Genomic DNA, 21765 nt, shown 5'->3' on the forward strand with positions numbered 1-21765 from the left:
GACTGGTGCTGTGTCATCGTTTGTGTAATGACGTAACCGTTTGCGTGCCTGCTTCATAAAGCCAAACCGCGCGGTAACCCCTCACAGCTCACACCGACAACAACAACAATGGCCGATTGTGCTCCAGCTTCCTCTGTACCTCTTCGGAAGACCAGATTCCCAGTAGGTAGCTGGTCTCTTCAGTGGACCACTGCTGCTTGTTAAGTTTCTCCATCGTTGTGTACAAACTGGATAAAACGCGGGCCTTTTTGTTGTTGTTCAGGAGTTGATCCCGCCCCTGCCCCTGCCCCCGCCTCGACGTAAGCGTGAAGTATGCAGTGCTTTTGCTCTAGTCGGAACGAACCGGATTCCGGAGCTAAGAGGCTTCTCCGCAACAGCAGTAGCGTGTCGTGGGGAAAAAATTTGGGGAAGCCAATAATACGTCCTTTCTTTTGGGGGGGGGGGGGGGGGGGTGGTGTGGTGGTCAATGTAATAACGTAACCAGATGAGTGATTACAGCGCCCGGTATCATTTTACACACATTTGTATCATACAGATGCAGGACTTACACACGCCTGTTATCTGACCGACAGGTCCGCACGCACTCTCCAGCCGAAACTCTAATAAGCATTTATTCACAAACTAAATCAGGAGACCTTTAACGTTTTACGTCCGGTTCGCTCCTTTGTTCCTCGCTGTACACAGCTCCAGTTTGGGCATTGGCCTGTCATCAGATTGTATTTGTTGTTGCTGCTGCAGCGGAAGTTTAGTACAATTATTTTTGATTAAATACTCCAAATCTCCACCCTCCATAATTGCACTTGCTTCAGTTGCTTGCTACTTTCTAAAGGCGGTGAGAGTGGTGCAGTGACGCTATCTATCTTCTATCGATAAGATTTATGATTCGAAAATTATAAAAGTAGGATATTATCCGACTGAACAAAACGTGCATTTACCTAACAGGTTCGTTTTCCACTGACCTTTTCTCGAGCTATTTTTCAAAATCCTATTGAGAAATCCCATTGCTATTTTGTCGAGGGAAACCGAGCGCAGATTACTTCCGCTTTTTGGGACGCGTCACTGCACCACTAAATTGATGCGATTTGATTGGATTGTGAGGCAAGGGAAGCCAGCCGCCTCTGGCTTCCCTTGGCATGGCCCTGACCAATCACAGGTTGGCAGGGGCATGACGTGAGCCTCATCTGATTGGTCAATCCCTCCATTTTTTTTCACCAAGGGAAGCACATTTCGGCTGGCCTCCTCTCGCAACAGAGAGTGCAATCTATTGTTTCACCATAACATATAGAAGGGCGCTGTTTCACTCTTTGTAAAATACTCAATGAGAATGGGGGAGAGACGGGCCGGCAGCAACACACAACAAAGAATTTCCGAAACTAAACTAAGTGTTTTTATTTATTTATTAAAATTATAACTACAATCCGAAAAAACAGGGGAAGCCTGGCTTCCCTTGGCCTCCATGAGAAAACGCCACTGCGCAACAGTGTGAACAGGAAAACCCAGTGCTTTTCAAGCTCCAGCTCCGAACCGGCCCTGAAACACCGTTGGTGTGAATGAGGTATTAGAGACACTTTGGGTCATGACAATCCTATAATTTCCCAAATAATCCACTTTAGCTGTGCAATTGCACATTTTGTTCTACTCAAGGAGGAATTTTGGTCACTAAAGTCACTCAAAACTAAAATTAATTTACTCTTTGTACACAATAATATCCAACCTATTTTTCCATCATTTATATTATCGTATTATTAGCTACAGAGTTTGCTTTGAATATTGTTTTTCCTTTTATACGTTAAGGAAAATTGTAAGGGTCAGAAACTGTTCTGTCAAGTAGGCCAACTTTGGAGAACTTTGGGATCATTTTTAATAACTTTGATAACTTTGGTTAAATCTACACTTAAGATTAAAGAAGAACTTAAACAATTATAACTTTGTTTCTTGAGGTTAAGGTCATGTTTCAGACATTAAACAAACCATTTTTCTCAATAAAATACTTTCCGGAAATTGGGGACTAAATCCCATCACAATTACTATCACTATCTCATCTCCCTTGATGTGATGAACATATTTGAGTAAACACGAATACCTTCAAATCGTTTAGAGAATTTCCAAATGCACTGTTTGGAAGATAACTTTCAGTGAAAGATACCTTTCAAACAGTGCAAGTGCAAATGATGTGTTATTTTCATATACCAGTTTCTCAGGAAAACTGTTCAAGATGTATGCAGCTTTAAATGTAGGCTGGGGTGTTATTAAAAATAAATGACTCCAAGGCGTTAGTTACCATGACGGTCACATAGTGCCTTGTCTTTGAGCTCAGAACAGTGTGGGAGGAGATATTTCATACGATGAGATCTCACCACATACCTCCGCCCTCTGTTATAGTCATTGCAGCCAAAGACATATTTTCGGACCTACAAAGTTGCATCAATTACTTTACCTTGTTCTAATATTGAGGCTGGCAGGTTGGCTGGATTTTTATGGAGTAAATGTGCGTTTTATGATGAGATTAAATAATTGATGTGAACATGCTCTTACTATAAAAAAGCAGCAGAATTCATATTTCCACATCCAAAGAGATGCTGATATCTTTGCAATTAACACAATTACTGAAAATGCAACAACAGCAAATGACGGCGAAAGTATCAGACAGATAACCAAATATCTCTTACCAGACAGAAGTCATGAGATTCAAATGTTGGTTCAATGATAACTGTAAACGTGCACTCTTTGCAAAAACATAAATCACTGAGGACATGTGACGTGCAACAATGATGTACAGGTGACTTGACTTATATGATCAAAAATGCTAGGGACATTATACCAAAAGCATCTTATTTCTGCTAACATATCCGACTGTTAGCTCACACAAAGCCATTTTAACAGTCCCATTCTCACCTGAATATGTTCCTGATATATTACTAGATGAATTATTAGCCATCAAATGCAAGACAGGTGCATACATGAGGAATTCTACTATGGCTCGTATTTGATTTTCAAAGGAATAGAAAAGCCTACATTTCAACCACTTAGTGACACAGATATGGCTGTTAAATGTGAGGGCAGCATTAACCCAATGCCATTACTCAGGCTTTAACTGCCAAGACAAAATGACATGTGTGCCACATAGATTAAAATATGAGGTGTTTCATGATTCACACTTTAAAGAAAAACGATGTGTAGCTTCCAAAAACGTATTTGAGTGTTGCTTTGGACAGCATACTGTGTGGCTTTTTATCAACAATTCAATCAAAGCTAAAATTGAGTTTTGTTCTAACGTGGATATCTGCTTTTAAAGATGTATTTCCATTTTGTAATGGATGCACATAATAAAAGATAATAATATATATGTTAACATTTCTTTTGATTAGGCCTCTTGTGTTTTGTACCTTATGACTATAGCATAAGTATTTCCCTAGAATGTAACTGTTCAATCATACCAATACTGGATATCCCACCTCCATGTTTCAAGTGTAGCCTTAGTCATAAGATGCATTTGGAAAACTACTGAAAACCAGGAAATGCAAGGTGAGATTCACAGTGAGGGGAGGAGTGGATGGGTTGATGTCTAGAAGTAAACATACAATACCCCACGCTCAGAGTTCTCCATGTGTGAATCTCTCTATCGGAGCAAGCGCAAGGCAGGTACAGGAAGGGGTGGAGCCAAAAACAGGAAACAGGAAGATAGAGAGACATTAAAGGGCAAAGAGTCTGTGATGAGAAACCCTAGACATCTGTACACTGACCATACTGAATCCAAATGGAGAGGTGCAGGAATGAGACCTAGAACCTTAGTTTGCATTTTGCTAACTCCCTCGTCTCGAAGTCAACGTCTTTGTGAAAGTGTTTTACGGTAGTAAATAGCCCACTGATGGATTTACGAAGCTTCTATGGGTATAAGAAAAAAGGTGGATCTGAACAAGTGACTAAATGTGACTACTAAACATCATCAGGCTGAACATCAGCCGCCGTTAGCTTAATGATGCTAAGCCAAGCGTCCGTGATGTTTGCATTAGCTTTTTACTTCTGGCAATTGCATTTATGCTTCAACTAATATAAAGTGGTGTTCAGATTATCCTGCTTGCCAAAATGAATCATAAAATTGTGTGAACCACCAATTTTATTTTCTGCAACATTTGAGAATTCAATGGAACAAATCCATTTGCTTTTGGTCGAGGGAGCACTTGCGATGCTAACTTCGGGGTCGGCCTACAAAAATAGGTCATTAATGCACCACTCTTTTCAGAACTGACTCTTAAACACAGCAGCTCTCTTTTCTGTTGTTTTCTGCAGATATGGTGGACTTACTACAACATTTTTATTCTCAGGATGAATTCATGTTGGCACAAAATAACCTTCCTTATATTATTTTCTGGAAAAGAACCAACGTCATGGCTATCTGACACTGACAATAAACTGGAGGCGAAAACAGTTGTACTCTCATTCACAATCCCTTTTGTTAATCCTTCAACATGAATGGTATACACATACACACATTGGTGTGTAGCCTATGTCTGGAAAACAATGAAAAATAATGATCTGTGAAGGGCTTAAGATTGGCAGAACAGATTTCATTTGATGTTCATCTGTGTAGGCAGCCATGAAAAGATCAGACCTGCCCCATATGGGTTGCAAACAGGCTTTCTCTTGCCGAATACATAACAAAAGTGTGCCAGTTTGTGGGACTTTTGTAGGTTTTCATTAAGAGTGCTGATAAGTGATATGTCAACAGTTAAGGATTTGTCAAACAAAGTGACAAACATGGATATTACAACAGGTCAAATTCCCTGAGTTTCATGAGTGACATGAACAGTTTCTCAAAATGGCCCCAGGAACGATTTGCAAAGAGTCAGGAGACACTGGAAACATTCATATAGAAGTGGACAGGAAGCCATATTTAGCAGAGGAATTTAATTTGACCCAATCAGTCTTTAAATCTGAACACACCCTGTTGTCACTCGTGTTGATGAAATGTTCACTCAAACAGACTTCAAAGAGAAACCAGTGAATCTTGTATGCCAAAGTTATTCCAATATTGAGTTTAAGGAGCTTTTCTCTCTGCCAATTCAGTTGGAAAACACAATATTAAGTTTGCAACACTTGTTTGACTGATACTCATTCTTCTTTCAGAACAAACGAAGAACAGATTTGATGTACTTGTACATTATGGTTTGATTAAAAGAAATGGGAAAAACAACAGAATGAAATATATCAAAAGCAACCATGGGATGTTTGCTTATCATTGTACCCATTGCTGTTAAGATGTTGAGAGCCAGAGAAGGATGTGATTGGTGTACTGGAATGATGAGCCTGGAATCAATGGATGTATGATTTGACAGCAAGGCAACGACAATTTGTGCAAAATGTATTATTCTGTGAATGTGTTTACACTTGTTGAAACACAGTTTTGAAAAAACAGTTGAGCTTCTTTATATTTGATCAATTTATGCACTAAGTAAAAGCACACTTTCCCTTACAGTACAAATGTGTTCAGCTGTAAACAGACTTATTTAGCCTTTTCCTTAGAACACCAACATCCTGTCCCTTGTGTTATTTTGTCAGGGAATAATGATTCAGATCTTAGCTTCTACACTGAGGCAAAAACAGCCTTCTGCATCTGTATCTGCCCACACATTTACTGTATATGTATCCTTATTTATACTTTAGCATAACATATTTACTGTTTAAGACCATTTGTTCTCAGTGTTCTAATGGTAACCATCTCGCAAAACTACCCTGTATTACATGTTATGGCCCCTTTAAGCTAAGGTATCCTATTCTTTGTAGCAGTCAAAGACTTGTAGGGAAACAGTTATAGTCTTAGTGATGCTTTGAATAAAATGTATGCGTTTTATTGTAAAGATATTTAGAACTGTTGTGAATATTTCTGGACCATTAGGAACTTTCTTGAAGTAAAAATTGTCTTTAATGACGCAGAAGGGACATCCATATTTGTGTGAGTGTTTGGCTGGGGGCAGTGTTTCCGTGTTTGCAATCACAGATCCATCTGGAGTTCTCCCCTTCTCAATCTGTGTGTGTGTCCACGTGTGTAACAATCTATGCCTCTAACCATGTCAATATTGGCTTCAAATGCCCAAGGAGGATTATCAGGCCATCAGCAAACACACACACGTGCGCACACATACACATAAACAAACAAACTCCCTCACACACACACACACACACACACACACACACACACACACACACACACACACACACACACACACACACACACACACACACACACACACACACACACACACACACACACACACACACACACACACACACACACACACACACACACACACACACACACACACACACACACACACACACACACACACACAGATGGTGATATTGCACTGACTTGCCATATGACAGTCGCACTTTATATCCAACCATAAAAGCAGGGGCAACACAAGATCACTACTCGGTGGAAAAACATACAGAATCCAAACAAACACACTTAATACAATGATGAAGCGATAGTCAAGATCACTAGTGTGTGTTTTAATATGTATTCATGTGTAGCTGTGTGTATATTTAAATTGCAGTGCGTTTGCATGCTCATTAACCCAAAATGCAAATTGGTTGGTCTACAATCCAATCTTTGAAATATCTTTGTGTCATTCTGTGGTTTTACTGCTTCAACAGCAGCAACAGACGCGTGATTGTGTGTGTGTGTGTGTGTGTGTGTGTGTGTGTGTGTGTGTGTGTGTGTGTGTGTGTGTGTGTGTGTGTGTGTGTGTGTGTGTGTGTGTGTGTGTGTGTGTGTGTGTGTGTGTGTGTGTGTGTGTGTGTGTGATTGGTGTGTATAGTACCCATCTTTGGTGTGTACTAATCCTTTGTCTAGCAGCATCAGTAGCCTGTGGCAGGCCTGTTGCTCTCAGATAACATCCAATGCCCCTCTGTAGTCCCTATGTGTCATCATGATTCATCATGTCACAAGGGGCAGTGTTGTTGTGCCATTACCTCACAACTGACCAAACACTTCCCGTTTATCTATCATGGGCTAATCCCGGTTAGAATTCATTTCAATGTCCGTAAATGTAGCCATCCTTTAGTTCTTCCTTTGGACATTGAATTCAAATTATGTAATATACAAATAGATAACCTTCCTGAAGTGAAATAACAAAGAACTACAGTTGCCCTATTATGCAGCTGTTCAGCTTGATATATGTTTTGTTTGCCTCTACTGTGACATGTGTACATGCTTTCATGTTCAAAAAGCTCTATTTTTCTCATAAGGCCTGTGCTTTACCACCTATTTTTACCTTCTGTCTGAAACCAGAGGCCAGTCTGCTCTTGTACTTTAATCAAAATCGCAATATTGACAAGTTCTAAATCATAATTAACCAAATTAAGAATTGCGGTGCTGGAGAGACATCACAATCTGCAAATTGTGTTAAACAGACTTAATACAAAATCCTTGACCCATGATAATTTGTTTACATCTTTCAAGGAAAATGTGATTACATTTTTGAATAGGATCATTCCTTCTCACATTAAGTAATATATTGTTATATGCAATAGCTGATAAATCATGCAGCCCTAAAATTCATAGTGCTGATTGTCACGGACTGGTCAAACACAAGTTTGGAGGCTGCTTGGATTGACTTTGACAAACACTATTTGTCATAGGCTTTGATATTACGACAAGGCAGAAGAAAGCTCTGGTAATTTATTTTTGTTTCCTTGACTATCTGACACATTGAGATAAAGTGTGTAAGTGAGCCTTTTTACACTCAGTTACTAGACCTAGCTATTAGATTTTTAGACACACTGTAAATAATAATTGAAACATTGCCAGGCTGACCCCGCCATGCTAGCCAGGGCCTCATAAATACCCAGAAAGCCTTTGGAGGTGGTTAGGGATTCATAATTCAGATATTTCCACACAAATGCACCTATAAGGCAATACAATGATCACTAATGTGAAAGCGCAGATGTCCAGCAGCATTAGATGTAAGAATCATACGGCTATACTTATCCTTTTTGTTTTGTTATTTTTCACGTTTGCCTACACAACCTCATCTATGTGCTTTTTCTTTGAGATGTTTATTTTTAAGCTATTAAACCAAGTAGGTCGATCAAGGCTGAGTATCTCTTTGACCTTCCATGAAAGCAGAATTAAAGCTTCAAATATAATACAATCACAAAACATGTCTGCCGGGTCTGAATTTTAAAGTGTTTTGATGAAAGGAAATAGAGGTTCAAGAAGTTAAAATAACATATTTTTCCATCAATTTGCAGTTGCAGAGACGTCACCTTTTCTCCATTACTTAGCGGAGGTCTGCTGCTCAGGCATAACACACACACAGAGAAGAAGCAGCGAGTGTTTAGGGAGCTTCACTAACATTCATTATTCATCCATTCTCCTCTCAACCTTTTATGAAAAGTGTATCTTCTGGTGCCGGCTGCATGAGCCCTCGGGGCCACCTGGCTGTCGAAACATCGAATCTCCATTAAGACTTCAGCCATGTCCGGCGTTATTCACTTTTACATTGCATTATTAGCAACACCCCCCTGGCTTTTCTTGAGAAACAAAGTCCATTTGGAACACGTGTAACGGCGTTCTGAAAGATTAATTGGACAGTTGTGCATGCTCACTTCACGACAACGCTTTGTCGCAGCATAGTTAATGGACTCTGAAAGGCATGTAAGACACTTTCAATTTAAAAAACACTTTTCTTTGACCCGGACGAATGGCTTCAGTGTGTGGGATGACATATAGATGACCTCGAAAGAGGTCTATGGTATGGTAAACCTCCCATTGTCCGAATCTATTTGTCTGCATAACTTTTATCAGTTTTCTTTCTCTGAGCATCATTGTCTTCCTTACTTTTCTGGTCTCCATACTATCATCTTCACGATTGGATATTTCCTTCTTGCAACTTACTTTTAATGTCATCATTATATATGTGTATCCTCAAGCTACAGTATGATCTTCTCTATATCTGCTTGGCTTTCTTTCTATCTGTCTTTTATACTTTCATAGATGCTGAATGTTTCTATTTGAATTGTACACAGACGTTCAGCCTAAATGATAGCCTGAGTTAGCTTGAATTAATGATAACATCTGAGCAGCATCTCAACTGCTTCCTCTTCCTACTCTGGTGGTGGTTGCCCTCTAATTGGCATGTGCATGTATATTATGCCCTGTTATTCTGGTTAGCATGCAGTTAGCATATCCATTTGACCCTGAGGTTAACCAGTGCTGCTAAGTTTAATTTCTCATAATTTCCCAACATCATACATTTTCATACTTCCTGCCTTTCTTGCTTCTTCTCTCTTATATTATTACCAGCACCCTCTTCTGAAGTCTCTACTTATACCTAACTCCTTGCATTTTCCGCTTCCCTGCTCTGTTAGTATCCTCATGGTGTTTGGGATATAGCCGTAGCAGTTAGCCTCTGATTAGCATTGCTAAATGAAGCTCAGCAAAGTTCAGGCAGGAAGACCTATCGCTTTGTATTGCGCGTCATGGCAATACTCACTCCCTTCACTAAATGATAGGGAGCGCCACTCCTCAGCTAACCTATCACTTCCCTCCGTTCACAAGCCTAATCATCGCACCTGTTAATCCCTCTATATATGCTCTCCCCTTTTCCATCAGCTGTCTTCCAGGTGTCAACGCGCAACCCTCCTCCACCCCTTCGCCTCCTGCTTCCAACTCAGGGCCAAGCCCAACCTTCTCCCTTCCAACCGGACCTAACCACTTATCACCACCACCAGTGTCTAGACCCGGGGGGGTTCATCGGAAACGGTTCTTCCCTTCCCGAATGACATCCTACAAAACCTGGGCCTAATCGCCAAACACCATTTCATTCACTTGTTATAAACTGTCATCATTATGTTTCATTTATATAATGTGACCCGATAATAAACATGTATTCCATACATCACGTCTCTCCTGATTGAACTGACCTTTTGCCCTTCTTGAATCTCCATCCTCCTTTTTGCTCACTTGAGATGGATGTAATGTTGTAGTCTGACTAGCAATAAGGTATGCGATAGTTTCCCTCACTGTGGTACTGTTCGTGCATGGAGTATACATTATCTTGTTATCAAACATTATCTTGTGTTTGTTCAAACGGTGTATGATTGATGATATGTATTTTAATGTTTACTATGTTTGTATACTGTATGCAGAATTGAAGGACGGAGCCCAGAACACATTTCCTTACGGGGACAATAAAGTATATCGTATCGTATCTGTATCATGACAATGCAGCAGTGATCCAGCTTCTACCGAAATTAGAACATTGATCTAGTTTTGATCACAATGAGCACTTCTAAATGTTAAAACGCTGCACAAAAATAACGACGCTGCATATTTTACAGGATCAAATGGCCATAAATGTTTGTGTAGTCTTTCTGAAACATGTTTCAAGTCCACACTGTTTTTATTTGGATATTCGGTTAAATTAAAGACTCAGCATTCAACCCCTTGGGCAATCGGATCAAGAAATCCACATGCCTTCCCTTTTGTTTTGTGGAGCATGTGCGCTTCAACTCCTTACTTCACAAACAAAGTGTGCTTATTAAAAAAAAACTGCATTACAAAATAAATAACTGTCCTTTCCTTCAATTTTGATTTCTCAGCAATGTGAACGTATAAACTAACACCCACAAGAATGACACAAACAAATCAAACATGGGATTCCTAGCAAATCAAAATGTATAAGCATTATGAAGGTGATGCAGAGAGGGATGGATGAAGTGATGTAGAGAATTAGAGAAAGTAAAGGAAGGCAGGTGATGGTGGCGAGCCAGTGTGCATGTGATCAAAGACCCAGAGCACTGTGTGTCTGGGAACAAAGTTACATCAAACATATTCCAAATATCTAAACCTCTAATATTGGTCTTTTTTTGGCTAAAAGAGTTAGAAAATATAAAGTACATAATTGAATTTTTCTCAATACTAGTCTAATGGAAGGGTTTGTGCTGACTGACACTGCAATTCTCATTAAATCTGCTTTATTAAATATTAAAATGATTTCACCTCCAGATATATTGTCTCCCTTGTGCATACATTTAAAATGAAGCATGTTTCCCTCTGCATGCCTATCTGCTCATTTCTACCTGCATATCAAATATGAGGACACCTAACATTTACATCTATCTGCCTGCCAATGTATTTGATCTTGTGGTTTAAAGACGTTACATTTAGCATTGTATTCACCGACAAATTATATTATACAATAGTAACTATAACAACATGACACATTGGTCATAAAGATCATAGGCTCTGTGAAAACATATTATATGTATTTCAATATCCTCATTCTATTGGTAGAACTTATTTTACTTAATTGTTTATATATTCATTTATTTAGTTTATATTATTAGTTATCGATGTATTTCCTTTTATTATTTATATTTACTAAATGTGTCTTATATCATTCTAATGGCCCGTCCACACAGCGGCGTACGTTGAAGCTTATCGGTGAGCTTGTCTGAAACTCTACCAACAACCAATCACATGAATCTCCCGCCCCTGACACAAAAGCAGTGGATTTGATTGGCTAGAGCTTGTACTGGCATATGATTTGATTGGCTGACGCTTCCGCCGAGGCTTCAAAAGTTGAACATTGATCAACTTTTGCAGCGAGCCACGCCAGCAAAGCTCCGCTTCGCTTCCCACAATGCAGTTTGGCGAAAAGTGACATCACCCCATTCAAAGTGAATGGTGAAGCTTTTAACGCACGCCACTGTGTGGACGGGCCAATACTGTTACTGAGTGGGTTATATGTTGTTTAACCCTAACCCTATTTAATTTTTTTAATTAAATCTCCTATTTCTGTTTGACTTGTGTTGTGTGCCAAATTGTTGAAGCACTTTGAAATACACTATATCCTGTGTATGAAAAGTGCTATAAAGATTATTTATTTATTTGTATCCCTAGTACTATTATTAAAGCGCAGCACAATGGAGACTACCAATTCTCTTGTCTTTAGGTTACGGTAATCTTTTACATAAAATGCTATGCATAATATCGTTAAGTGTTATGATGTGTCCTGATGTCAGGTTGTCACCTACCTGCGCTTGAAGGTGAGGACGACCCCGAGGAGGATGATGATGAACATGAGGATCCCTGCGATCACTCCGGCCATTTTCACCGTGCTGTCCACCTGCTTCTCCGGCTCCATCGCATCTGAGTCCTGGGTAGATGCACCTACACACAAACACACACAGCCCGTCACACACACACAAATACACACACATAATCACATTGGAATAGGAAACCATATTTGCAAAGCAGTCACACAAAATCAAGCACACAGAGGGGCATGCACACATAAACACAATACATGCACTAACACATATTCACACACTCATACAGAACACACCGAAGATGGTTTACCCTTGGTAGCCATCCTTGATAAACACACACTCTTACAGACACATATCTTAGCCACAAACATACTGGACACATCTGATCCCAAGGTGAAGATACTCTATTTATACAAATATACAAAGAGTCAAACACAACTCATAGACATCATGCAGATGGATGAACACATCAGGAGCATGCTAAAAAAAAAAATGTGTAGGAACAGAAGACCTTAGTTCAAAGAAGCAATGCTTTCAAAGGTGACATCTAGTTTTCTTAAGTATTCTTTAAAGACTTTTGTATCCATTTTTGTAAATATTTTATTTTATATCAAAATAGTTCATCTCAATTTAAGAATTCAGTGACTGAAAGCTTTACATCCTAGAACATGATGGGAAATCACATCCTGAGGATATTTAAGACTTACAGTGCAATGCAGCCATACATTGGTTTAAAAATAAATACAGTTGCCCTAAAAACGTTAGCACTTCTTTCATTCCTTGGACCCAAAAATGGATGTGAATCTACAAAAGATAATGAAAAAAAATGCCTTACTTGGAAATTAAGCAATCAGTCCATAAAGTAAAGGACTTAAGAGATAAATAGATATAATATGCGGAAATAAGAGTGCCAACAATTTTCATGCTACAAGGTTTTTTGTTGGTTTTTACAAACATTGAAAACCGCTCAAGGACAAAAATTGCACAAATGTAGAAGTTATACAAAGACGGTTTAAACTCCACACATTGAACATTGAAAGGGCTGGAAAACAAGTGAACACACAGTGGATATGTAACAACACTTGCAAGGAGAATGTGAGGTTGGTGTGGAGTGTGGATTTATCAGAACGACAATATTTATTCAAGCAAGTTTGAGTTGTGCTTCCACTGTATGGGTGGGTGTAAAGGCTGTCAATAGACTACATGAGAGGAGGCAAAGCCATTGAAAGAGTAAGGAAGGAGGAGCAAGATGTGTGACCTCTGAATGCAGAGAGGGGAACTGCTCTGCTTGATGCTTAGAATTCCTCATTTTTAAAACTTGACTGAAGTGCTTTTTTGTAAGTTATTTCAAATGATTAGTTTACAAAGGGATCGGATATGAACCCTGCGTCCCCCACAGCAGGGACTGGACCTCAGTTCATGTCGGATGACACATGCAGGTAGACCAGCCAGGAGGGAGTTGCAGTAGTCTAGGCGTGAGATGACGAGAGCCTGGACCAGAACCTGCGCTGATTTCTGGGTCAGCTGGGGACATATCCTCCTGATGTTGTAAAGCATGTATCTGCAGCAGCGGGTTGTAGCAGCAATATTTGCAGTGAAGGACAGTTTGTTATCTAGGATCACACCCAGATTCCTTGCAGTCTGAGTCGGGGAAACAACAGAGGTGCCGATGTTGATTGTTAGGTCAAGAGTGGGACAATCCTTTCCCGGAAGGAAAAGCAGTTCAGTCTTGTCAAGGTTGAGCTTGAGGTGATGAGCAGACATCCACCGAGAGATGTCTGCTAGGCAAGCAGAGATGCATGCGACGACCTGGGTCTCTGAGCGGGGAAAGGACAGAATTAGTCAGGTGTCGTCAGCGTAGCAGTGGTATGAAAAACCATGCGGGCTAATGACAGATCCGAGCGAGTTTGTGTACAAGGAGAAGAGGAGGGGACCAATAACAGAGCCCTGAGGGACTCCTGTAGTTAATTGACAAGGGTCGGACTCGGACCCTCTCCAAGTACCTAAGCAGCCAGTTTGACATTATGACTTGCTTGTCATTGTATTTTCATGTTTTTTTAAAGAAAAAATAACTTGTCCACATTGCTTGCCGAAAGGGCAGATCTTCTGTGGAGAACACCCTCTCGCTAGGGACAGAGGTAGCAGATACAGCCAGGTAGCGCTTTGCTAACATGGCAACATAATGATATTTGGCGTTTAAAATAGCTTTGGCTCAGTCTGAACTTTTTGCGAGTGGTGGAGGCTTAAATGCTAGTGGGAGTTGGGTTTGCACTTCAGTCTTTTTTCTTTTGCTACCGGTGATATTCACGTTCGGGTGATGCCTTTTCAAATGAGTGTGCAAGTTTTATGTATTGCCAGCCGCGTAAACAATTTTAGTTGAACAATGCAGACAAACAGCTTTGGTTCGGTCCACCTGTCTTTGTCCGTCATCCTTGTACGTAACTGCGAAACCAAAATGTTCCCAAACCGGAGACTTCAATGATGCTGGAGGATTTTCGAGCACAACTTTATCTGCGTTCACCATTTCGACAGTTCCTCAAATGACTGACTAAATTTGAACGCATCCCTGTGAGCTCTCATAGTATGCTTCTCGTCCAATGAAATGACTTGCTCGCTCTATGAAGCGTTGAACCCAATGTGAGCAAATTACTCTGAATGCTGCGACGCAGCACCTGAGATTACTTCCAAAAGGTTGTTCACGTTCTCACGTGAATAATCTCACCGAATAATTTCGGTACGGGTACGTGTACTGTTACACCCCTAGTTTTTACTAATCTACTATTTACAACGCATTTATTGCGAGTTGAATCACTGTATCTTCAAAAAATATTACAATTAATTATGGTAATTGAGCCCAGGGCCCAATGATGAAAGTCCTTGCATTCGCAGCATTACAAACTTGGCGTATGTGACAAGTTTCTCGGGGAAGATCTCAAGCTGTGCACAGTTTTTTAAACAGCAGTGGTTGGTCCATTAAAAGTTCAGGGGAGCCAATGCAACTATATTCAACTCACATCGTATTAAGCGATGTTATGTTTTTGTTTTGCAAGTAACAAGTTACTACTGCTGAACAAACAAAGATCGACTGATGTATGAGATTTCAACAACACATAATCCTTCGCAATCATCGAGTATGAGAATGCATGGAAACTAATACTTCAGGAACATCTAAGTTAACCAACAGAAGAACACCTAAATATTCGAAGTTTTCAGAGCGATGTGTAAGAGATGTACACATAAGCTGTACAGGCGCTGCAATCTGTTTCATTCACAAACACCCTGCAGTCAAATAACAAAGCTACAACAAACAACTCCCAACTACACCCCTTGTTTAAAGGCCACTTTGTGTCTTCAGAAGGTTGCACAGTTTTGGCTGAAAGGCCGCAAGTAATCCTCATATAGCAACCCTAGTCATAGTTAAAATTTCTACAAGATGTGTTGCTCTTCAGAAGAAAGAAAGAAAAATCTGACTATTTACAAATCAGCGACTTTTATGAACCCAAGATACAAACGGAAAGTATTAGGGAGGGAGGTGGGCACCAAGATAAAGTAAAAATATGAGTAAAGAAAGAAAATAGAAACGGGCACCAAAAGGAGGCAGAGGCAACATACACATAAATAATGAACCCAGAAAGGTTGGGAACGAAAGAAAAGGGGATGAGTAGGAGTGAAAAAGAAGGACTGACCGAATCATGTACACTGAAGATTGATCAAATAGAATAGGAAAAGACCTGACATGCCAAAGCAAATGAGAAAGAATAAGAAGAGAAACCCTCAAGCTCAAGACCCTGATCCTCCAAATAAATGCACCTGTTCTCTCTCAGACATGCACCAAGCAGCCTCTTGTTAAACCTTGATATACAAAGACAGCTGATTAATAGAGTAATACGGCTGCGTGGGAGTTCTGTTTAATCCCCTGTCTCTCTCTTTGCCCCCTCTGCAACAACAACACAAGGTTGGCAGTTGAATCCACTGAGCTAACGGCTTCAACAGCTAACCTTGGCACGCTCAGTCAAAGCTGCCGCAGTACTCAAAGGATGTTTTCACGAGATGTTCCTTTAAAAAAACCTGAACACATTCAGCATCTTTGCAACCCTATCACGGACAGCGTCCCCCGTCTGGAAGCTGCTATTATCTCAGAAATAAATGATAAAATATATACAGTATGTCACTCACTCCTTCCTACGCTTTAGAGAGAAAACACACTCTTTTCAATGGAAATTAGACATCAAATAGACATTTTAATAGTGAAGATTAGAATTAAGTGCTGCACTTTTTGAAACCTCGACAAAGTGCATATCCTGCAGGTATATTCAATTGTTCCTGAATGTTTTATTTCTACTTTGGAAGAGAAAAATACGACTCTTGGTTAAGTGTTTAGGAGGAGCAGCGATATCTCAAAGCTGAGTATATACTCATTTGTTGGTGCAGAAATATGTTAGGCTACAAAAAGGATTTGAATGCATTGCATTGAAGGTAGCATAGTTTCTAGCTTGATTGAAAGACATTGTAGATGTAAGGTCAGTCATTCTATTACCACTGTAATCCTACCAAGTGTTCAGAACCTGATACTGACCTTGACTCTACTTGTTTCAGAAGCAAATGCCTCCAAGCCAAAGAAGAAAAAAAAAATGAAGGTCAAGCAAAAATAAGCTTAGAGCAGCTATTATAATCGTACTTTATCAATTGGTGTTGAAAAAGCAAAGTGGTTGTCTGTCTGTATTGAGCATAATTCAATGCGATTTAGCATGTTTTGTTCTTGTGTTTAAACATGTTAATTTTTTTAAGTTAATTTATTTTGTTTTAGTTGCAGTATCAATATAGTATTTTTGATGTACATCTAATTTAATAAATATTTACAAAGATGTAGAAGTGGCCTGTTTTTAGTCAATCAGCCATGATATAAGTGTAAGTGCCTCCATTACAGCTATCAGAATATAACCTATTTCCCACTTTCTGAAAGCCCCTGTAATCAGCTGAGGTGTATAGCAGTGCAAACTTCAGGTCGCCTGTATCTGTCAAGCACATTACTGTAACATGAGAGCCCGAGCGATCATGCGAGAGACCAGAGGCCTGTACTACGAAGCTGGTTCAACCTAACCTGGATATGTTTGAGTTAGCCGGTCGGCCTAATCCAAAACATACGCGCTCTCGCTAAACTGTACTACGACGCGGGTTATCAAGTGGATTGCTCAAGCCAGCCGTGTCCTATCTAGTTAGGTGCGCGTTCACATGAAAGGGGTGGTATTTGGGGCATTCGACCAATCACAAACATGGAGAAGCATACTGACAGCGCAGCGTCATACTTCCTGAATGAAAAGTCAACTTTAATATTAGGGATATGAAGAAGTTAAACTTTAAACATCCATGACTTAAACACTTTATCCAGGATAAAAGCCACATAGCTGCACCTGCAAGGTGAATACAGCTGGTAAAAGAAAAAGTGTTTGAATGCGAACATTAACAGGTTTATGATATCACTAAGGCACGAGTGGATCTGACTTTAATTAGGCTACATTTGACTCGAGTGTTTCATCAACTTAATGTGTTGCTTAAAATAATACTTCTGCATACAGTATTTGACACTATGAGTGTTGCACGGCCAGATACGGCTCAGCTGACTCAGATAAGGAAATATATGATACATTATGATGTGATATGCCGCGGACTGTACTGTTACGTTGATCCGGTTATTTATGTTGTGGCAGATATTTAATTAAGCTTTCTTAAAGCTAATGTTATAATAGTCAGATTGCTCTGAAGATGGGAGGTGATATTCTATTAATGTTCACGTTCACAGTCGGGGATTTTTGCCGGCTGTCTTTCCTGCAACGGTAGGGTGACCATATTTTGATTTCCAAAAAAGAGGACATGCTGCCCCCAGCCTCGAGATACTTAATGATACACAACGTTTACTCAAATATGCCTTATTGTTTTAAAGTATGCCTCCTCTGTATGGATATACAATTATTATTTATATTATTTTACTGTATATAACACAATAATATCTCTCTATAACCAAAGACACACCAAACCAAGGTTACTCAACAATCAACATGCTTTATTATACCTAAAATGATCTCTGACAAATCTCAAATGCACAAGAATAACTTAAACATCAATCTGTAACAAAATAATAGCTCTCTTTTCAAGTCTTACTGGACAAAAATAAATAACAAAATATATGAAATAGTAGAAAATAGAAAATCCAGCTTTAACAAATAATCTCTTTCTATCTTGTCAATGTAAACAATAAAACAGTAACCTCCCAAATATACTAATGTAATTATTTGAAAAGTGCACTATGCAGTTTTGGATTTCACATTTGCATAATTCCCATTAGTGAACATAACCTAACATAACATTTGATTACCTAAATCAAACCAAACACATTTTGAGGCACCATGAACCAAATATAAGCCTACTTTAAATGTTTGTAAACACAATTCCAGGCCCTGTCATTGTAAACAACCACAGTGAAACGACAACTTTTCACATATTTCTAGCTTCAAACAGTTTTCTAGGGTCCCAATTTAAAATTAAAAGTTTAAAGTTTCTCTCCCACAGCTACATAGCTTTCTCTCTCTGCATAGCTGCATACTTCAATCTTCTTCATCCTGCTTTTCTTCTTCATCCTCCTTGTCTGCCCATCGATATTTAGCTGTGGAGCTGATCTTTCCCAGCAGGTTTCGGTTGCTCAACAAATAAGCATGAAAGTCTTTGCAAGACATGTCTTTCAAATTGTATTACACAAATAGAATCCCCTTCAGTAACTCAACAGACAGCTGGTTCCTCTCCTTGGTCCACTGGCTCTGCGTCAGTGAGAAAACCCTCTCAACATTTGCATTGTGAGAGGAAAGTGCAAAGACAAACTGTGCAATCTTCAGTAGTTCTGAGTAACATGCAATGCTTTTGGCCTTCTCAAAATATTTGGTCCACTTCTGGTGCACCTGCAGGCCACTGAACTCCTCATCACGGTTGCACCTTTCTGTGAATCTCTTCAGATTGGTGACCTGGTCAAAACACTTGACATCACCAATTACCACCCCCTTCTCTCCTAGGAACTTGATGCAGGCCTCCACATCATTCCACTCTGGTGGCTCACTCAGATCCATCCACGTGAATGTGGAGAACTCTTCCATGGGAGTCATCCACTTCTCCAGATACTCCAGACATGTACTGTACAGGCCTTGCACATCAGCACAGAACTGGTCATATTCCTTACCAAGTCCATCACTACGCTTTTGTGCCAGTAGTCCCTTAACTTTAAGGGACATGCAGTTGTTGCTCTTGCGTTCAAGAAGAATGGTGTGGATGCTGTTCATTGTTTTCTTTACCTCCATAGTGGAGTTCTTCTCCTTTTCCATGTCTTGAATGTGGGTGTGGAACGCAGACATGAGTGAGTGCATGTGCCAGAGGTAGATCTCACTGAATTCGTTTACAAAAAACTTCTTGATCACTGTGGGTGGTTTTTGCTGAGACAGAAAGAATGTCTTTAAGGCTGGAAACATCTGTATCATCCTCTCAATGCCTGGGAACAATGACAGCCACCTTGTCTTGCTGTGAGAAAGCATCCTTCTGTATTCAATGTCAACAAAATCACAGTACTCCTTCAGGCTCTCAGTGCGCACAGTGTAAATGTGGAAGAACTGGTAGATTTTGAACATGATATTCTCAAGGTCAATATCTAGTTTGTCTGCCCCATGATGAACACAATTATTCAATATGTGTGCTGGGCAACCCACACCGATCAGAGTGTTCTTCTGCAGCAACCTCTTCAAATTTGCAAACACATTCTTTCCCCCTTCATCACGTCGGATTCCTCCAAAGTTTGTGTTGCAATTGTCGCCAGTAAATGCAATGCATTTTTCAGACAAATTGTTTTTTGCCAATGTTTCAATGAGATATTGTTCAATGGTTTCTGCTGTCTCATTTGGTGTGTCTTTAAACTCGATTAATTTTGTTTGCATGCCACCCCTCTTCCAGTCAAAGTACTGGATTATGATTGGGAATATTTTCACTGCTCCGTGGTTACTCCCGTCTGTAGAAACACCACAGTACTGTATTTCTTTAAGTGCTTCATGTGCGACATCAATCGAGTGGGGCGCTATAACACCATTGACAATGGCTTTGGTTTTAGTGCGCGCACTACTGAATTTTTTAGCAGTGTCAGAGTCTGGAAATGCTTTTTTTTTAGCAAGGCACTTGTGCAATCCATAGATCTGTAGCTGTTGTGATGTTTCACAGTGTGAAATGCAAACGCACCCTCCGCTGCATTTACAGCATCCTCTGTTTTGCCTGGTCTAACAAAGAAGTCTGTCAACTTTGCCGACAAACTCTCACCTTGCACAGCTTTCCTATGTTTGTCTGTGTCCATGTGCGCTTTAAGATCGCCTGCACCTTTATTGGACACACACACGTATGTGCAAGCTTTGCACACGGTGCACTCCGCCTCCCATTTGTTCCGACCGGGCCGGTACATTTGGAATTTCTTCTGCAATTCATCTGTAAAAGTACATTTGCGCTTTGGCATTGTGAATGTGAGCGGCGATCCGCTCTGTCCCCTTCCTCTGTTTGTGTGTCAGCGTAGTTGTAGAGCCGCCCACAAAGCTTCAGACTCAGGGATTACGTCACACACGCAACAGAGTACCGTAGTATTCTGTGCAATTCGCCAGTCAATTTAAGTACACGCAAACGATCCGCGAAACCCGGACATTTTCATGAATTTATAAACCCCCCTCGGACGACCCGGACAGGGCGTGAAAAGAGGACATGTCCGGGCAAAAGAGGACGTTTGGTCACCCTATGCAATGGCAGCTTTTCTGTATTTTAATTCTCCTGTAATATGACTTGATCGCTTTAAACTCCGCACACTGAGCTCTGATTGGTCTGCAGGCAGTGCTTGCAGTGAGTTGAGCTCTTAGCCTGCAACCTAACCTGCTCCGGAGCAGGTTAGCCGCACAGCATAAGTTACCATGGAGATCTAAAAAGAGAACCAGCGTCGTAGGACCGGAAACCCCGAGTTTTCGATGAAGTTAGCCGGCTAAGCGAAAATCCTGCTTCGTAGTACAGGCCTCAGTTCACACATTTCCCTGCAGTCTATGCCCTGATAATCACTCAAAGGTGTATTAAACCTCAATTTCCCCCCTGAGTGATCCACAATATGTATCACCTGACACCTTACAGTGTGACCCCGTTTGTTCACACTTCACCGGCCCACATGCTCATTGGGTTCAACAGTTCATGATGTAACAGTGGAGAACCCCATCTGGTGACGGGTTCAGCTCCATTTAACACTGTGATTGGCCGGCTCAGGAACCCCTCAGCAAATCAGGCAAACCCTGACAAGGTTCTGACAGGTGCAGAGGGGGAGTGATCTAATGCGCCTGCGTCCATTACAAGGGGGTAAAAGTTGAGATGAAGCAAATGGTCGCAGCAAAATAGGATTGATCGACAACTGGCACAAACACGATATGGAGGACACCATGGCCTTGTTTATTGCTGTATCGTCGCTGTCAGGTAAAAGCTGGCTCTTAAGTGTGTACACTATATAGATCCATCTTGCTATCTTGTTACTGGTACAGGTGGCAGGGGGATTATTTTCTTGGCACATATCAGGACTCAAAAAAGAAAGAAAGTTGGAACAGTAGGAGGCTTATACCTTTATAATATGTTTGGCCATGTGAATGTCTTTATTTAGTCTCA

The 21765-nt window shown here is 40.3% G+C and overlaps 1 protein-coding gene across 1 annotated transcript in view; it reads right to left on the bottom strand.

Moving 5' to 3' along the window:
• Positions 1–21765, bottom strand: part of ptprt (protein tyrosine phosphatase receptor type T) — a 452551-nt gene that overhangs the window by 126753 nt on the left and 304033 nt on the right. Inside the window, 2 exon segments of the mRNA XM_079681220.1 lie at positions 3587–3619; positions 12046–12181. Of these exon segments, the coding sequence (XP_079537346.1) occupies positions 3587–3619; positions 12046–12181 (169 nt within the window).

Source organism: Notothenia rossii (genome assembly GCF_949606895.1).
Source record: "Notothenia rossii genome assembly, chromosome: 5".
Taxonomy (NCBI): domain Eukaryota; kingdom Metazoa; phylum Chordata; class Actinopteri; order Perciformes; family Nototheniidae; genus Notothenia; species Notothenia rossii.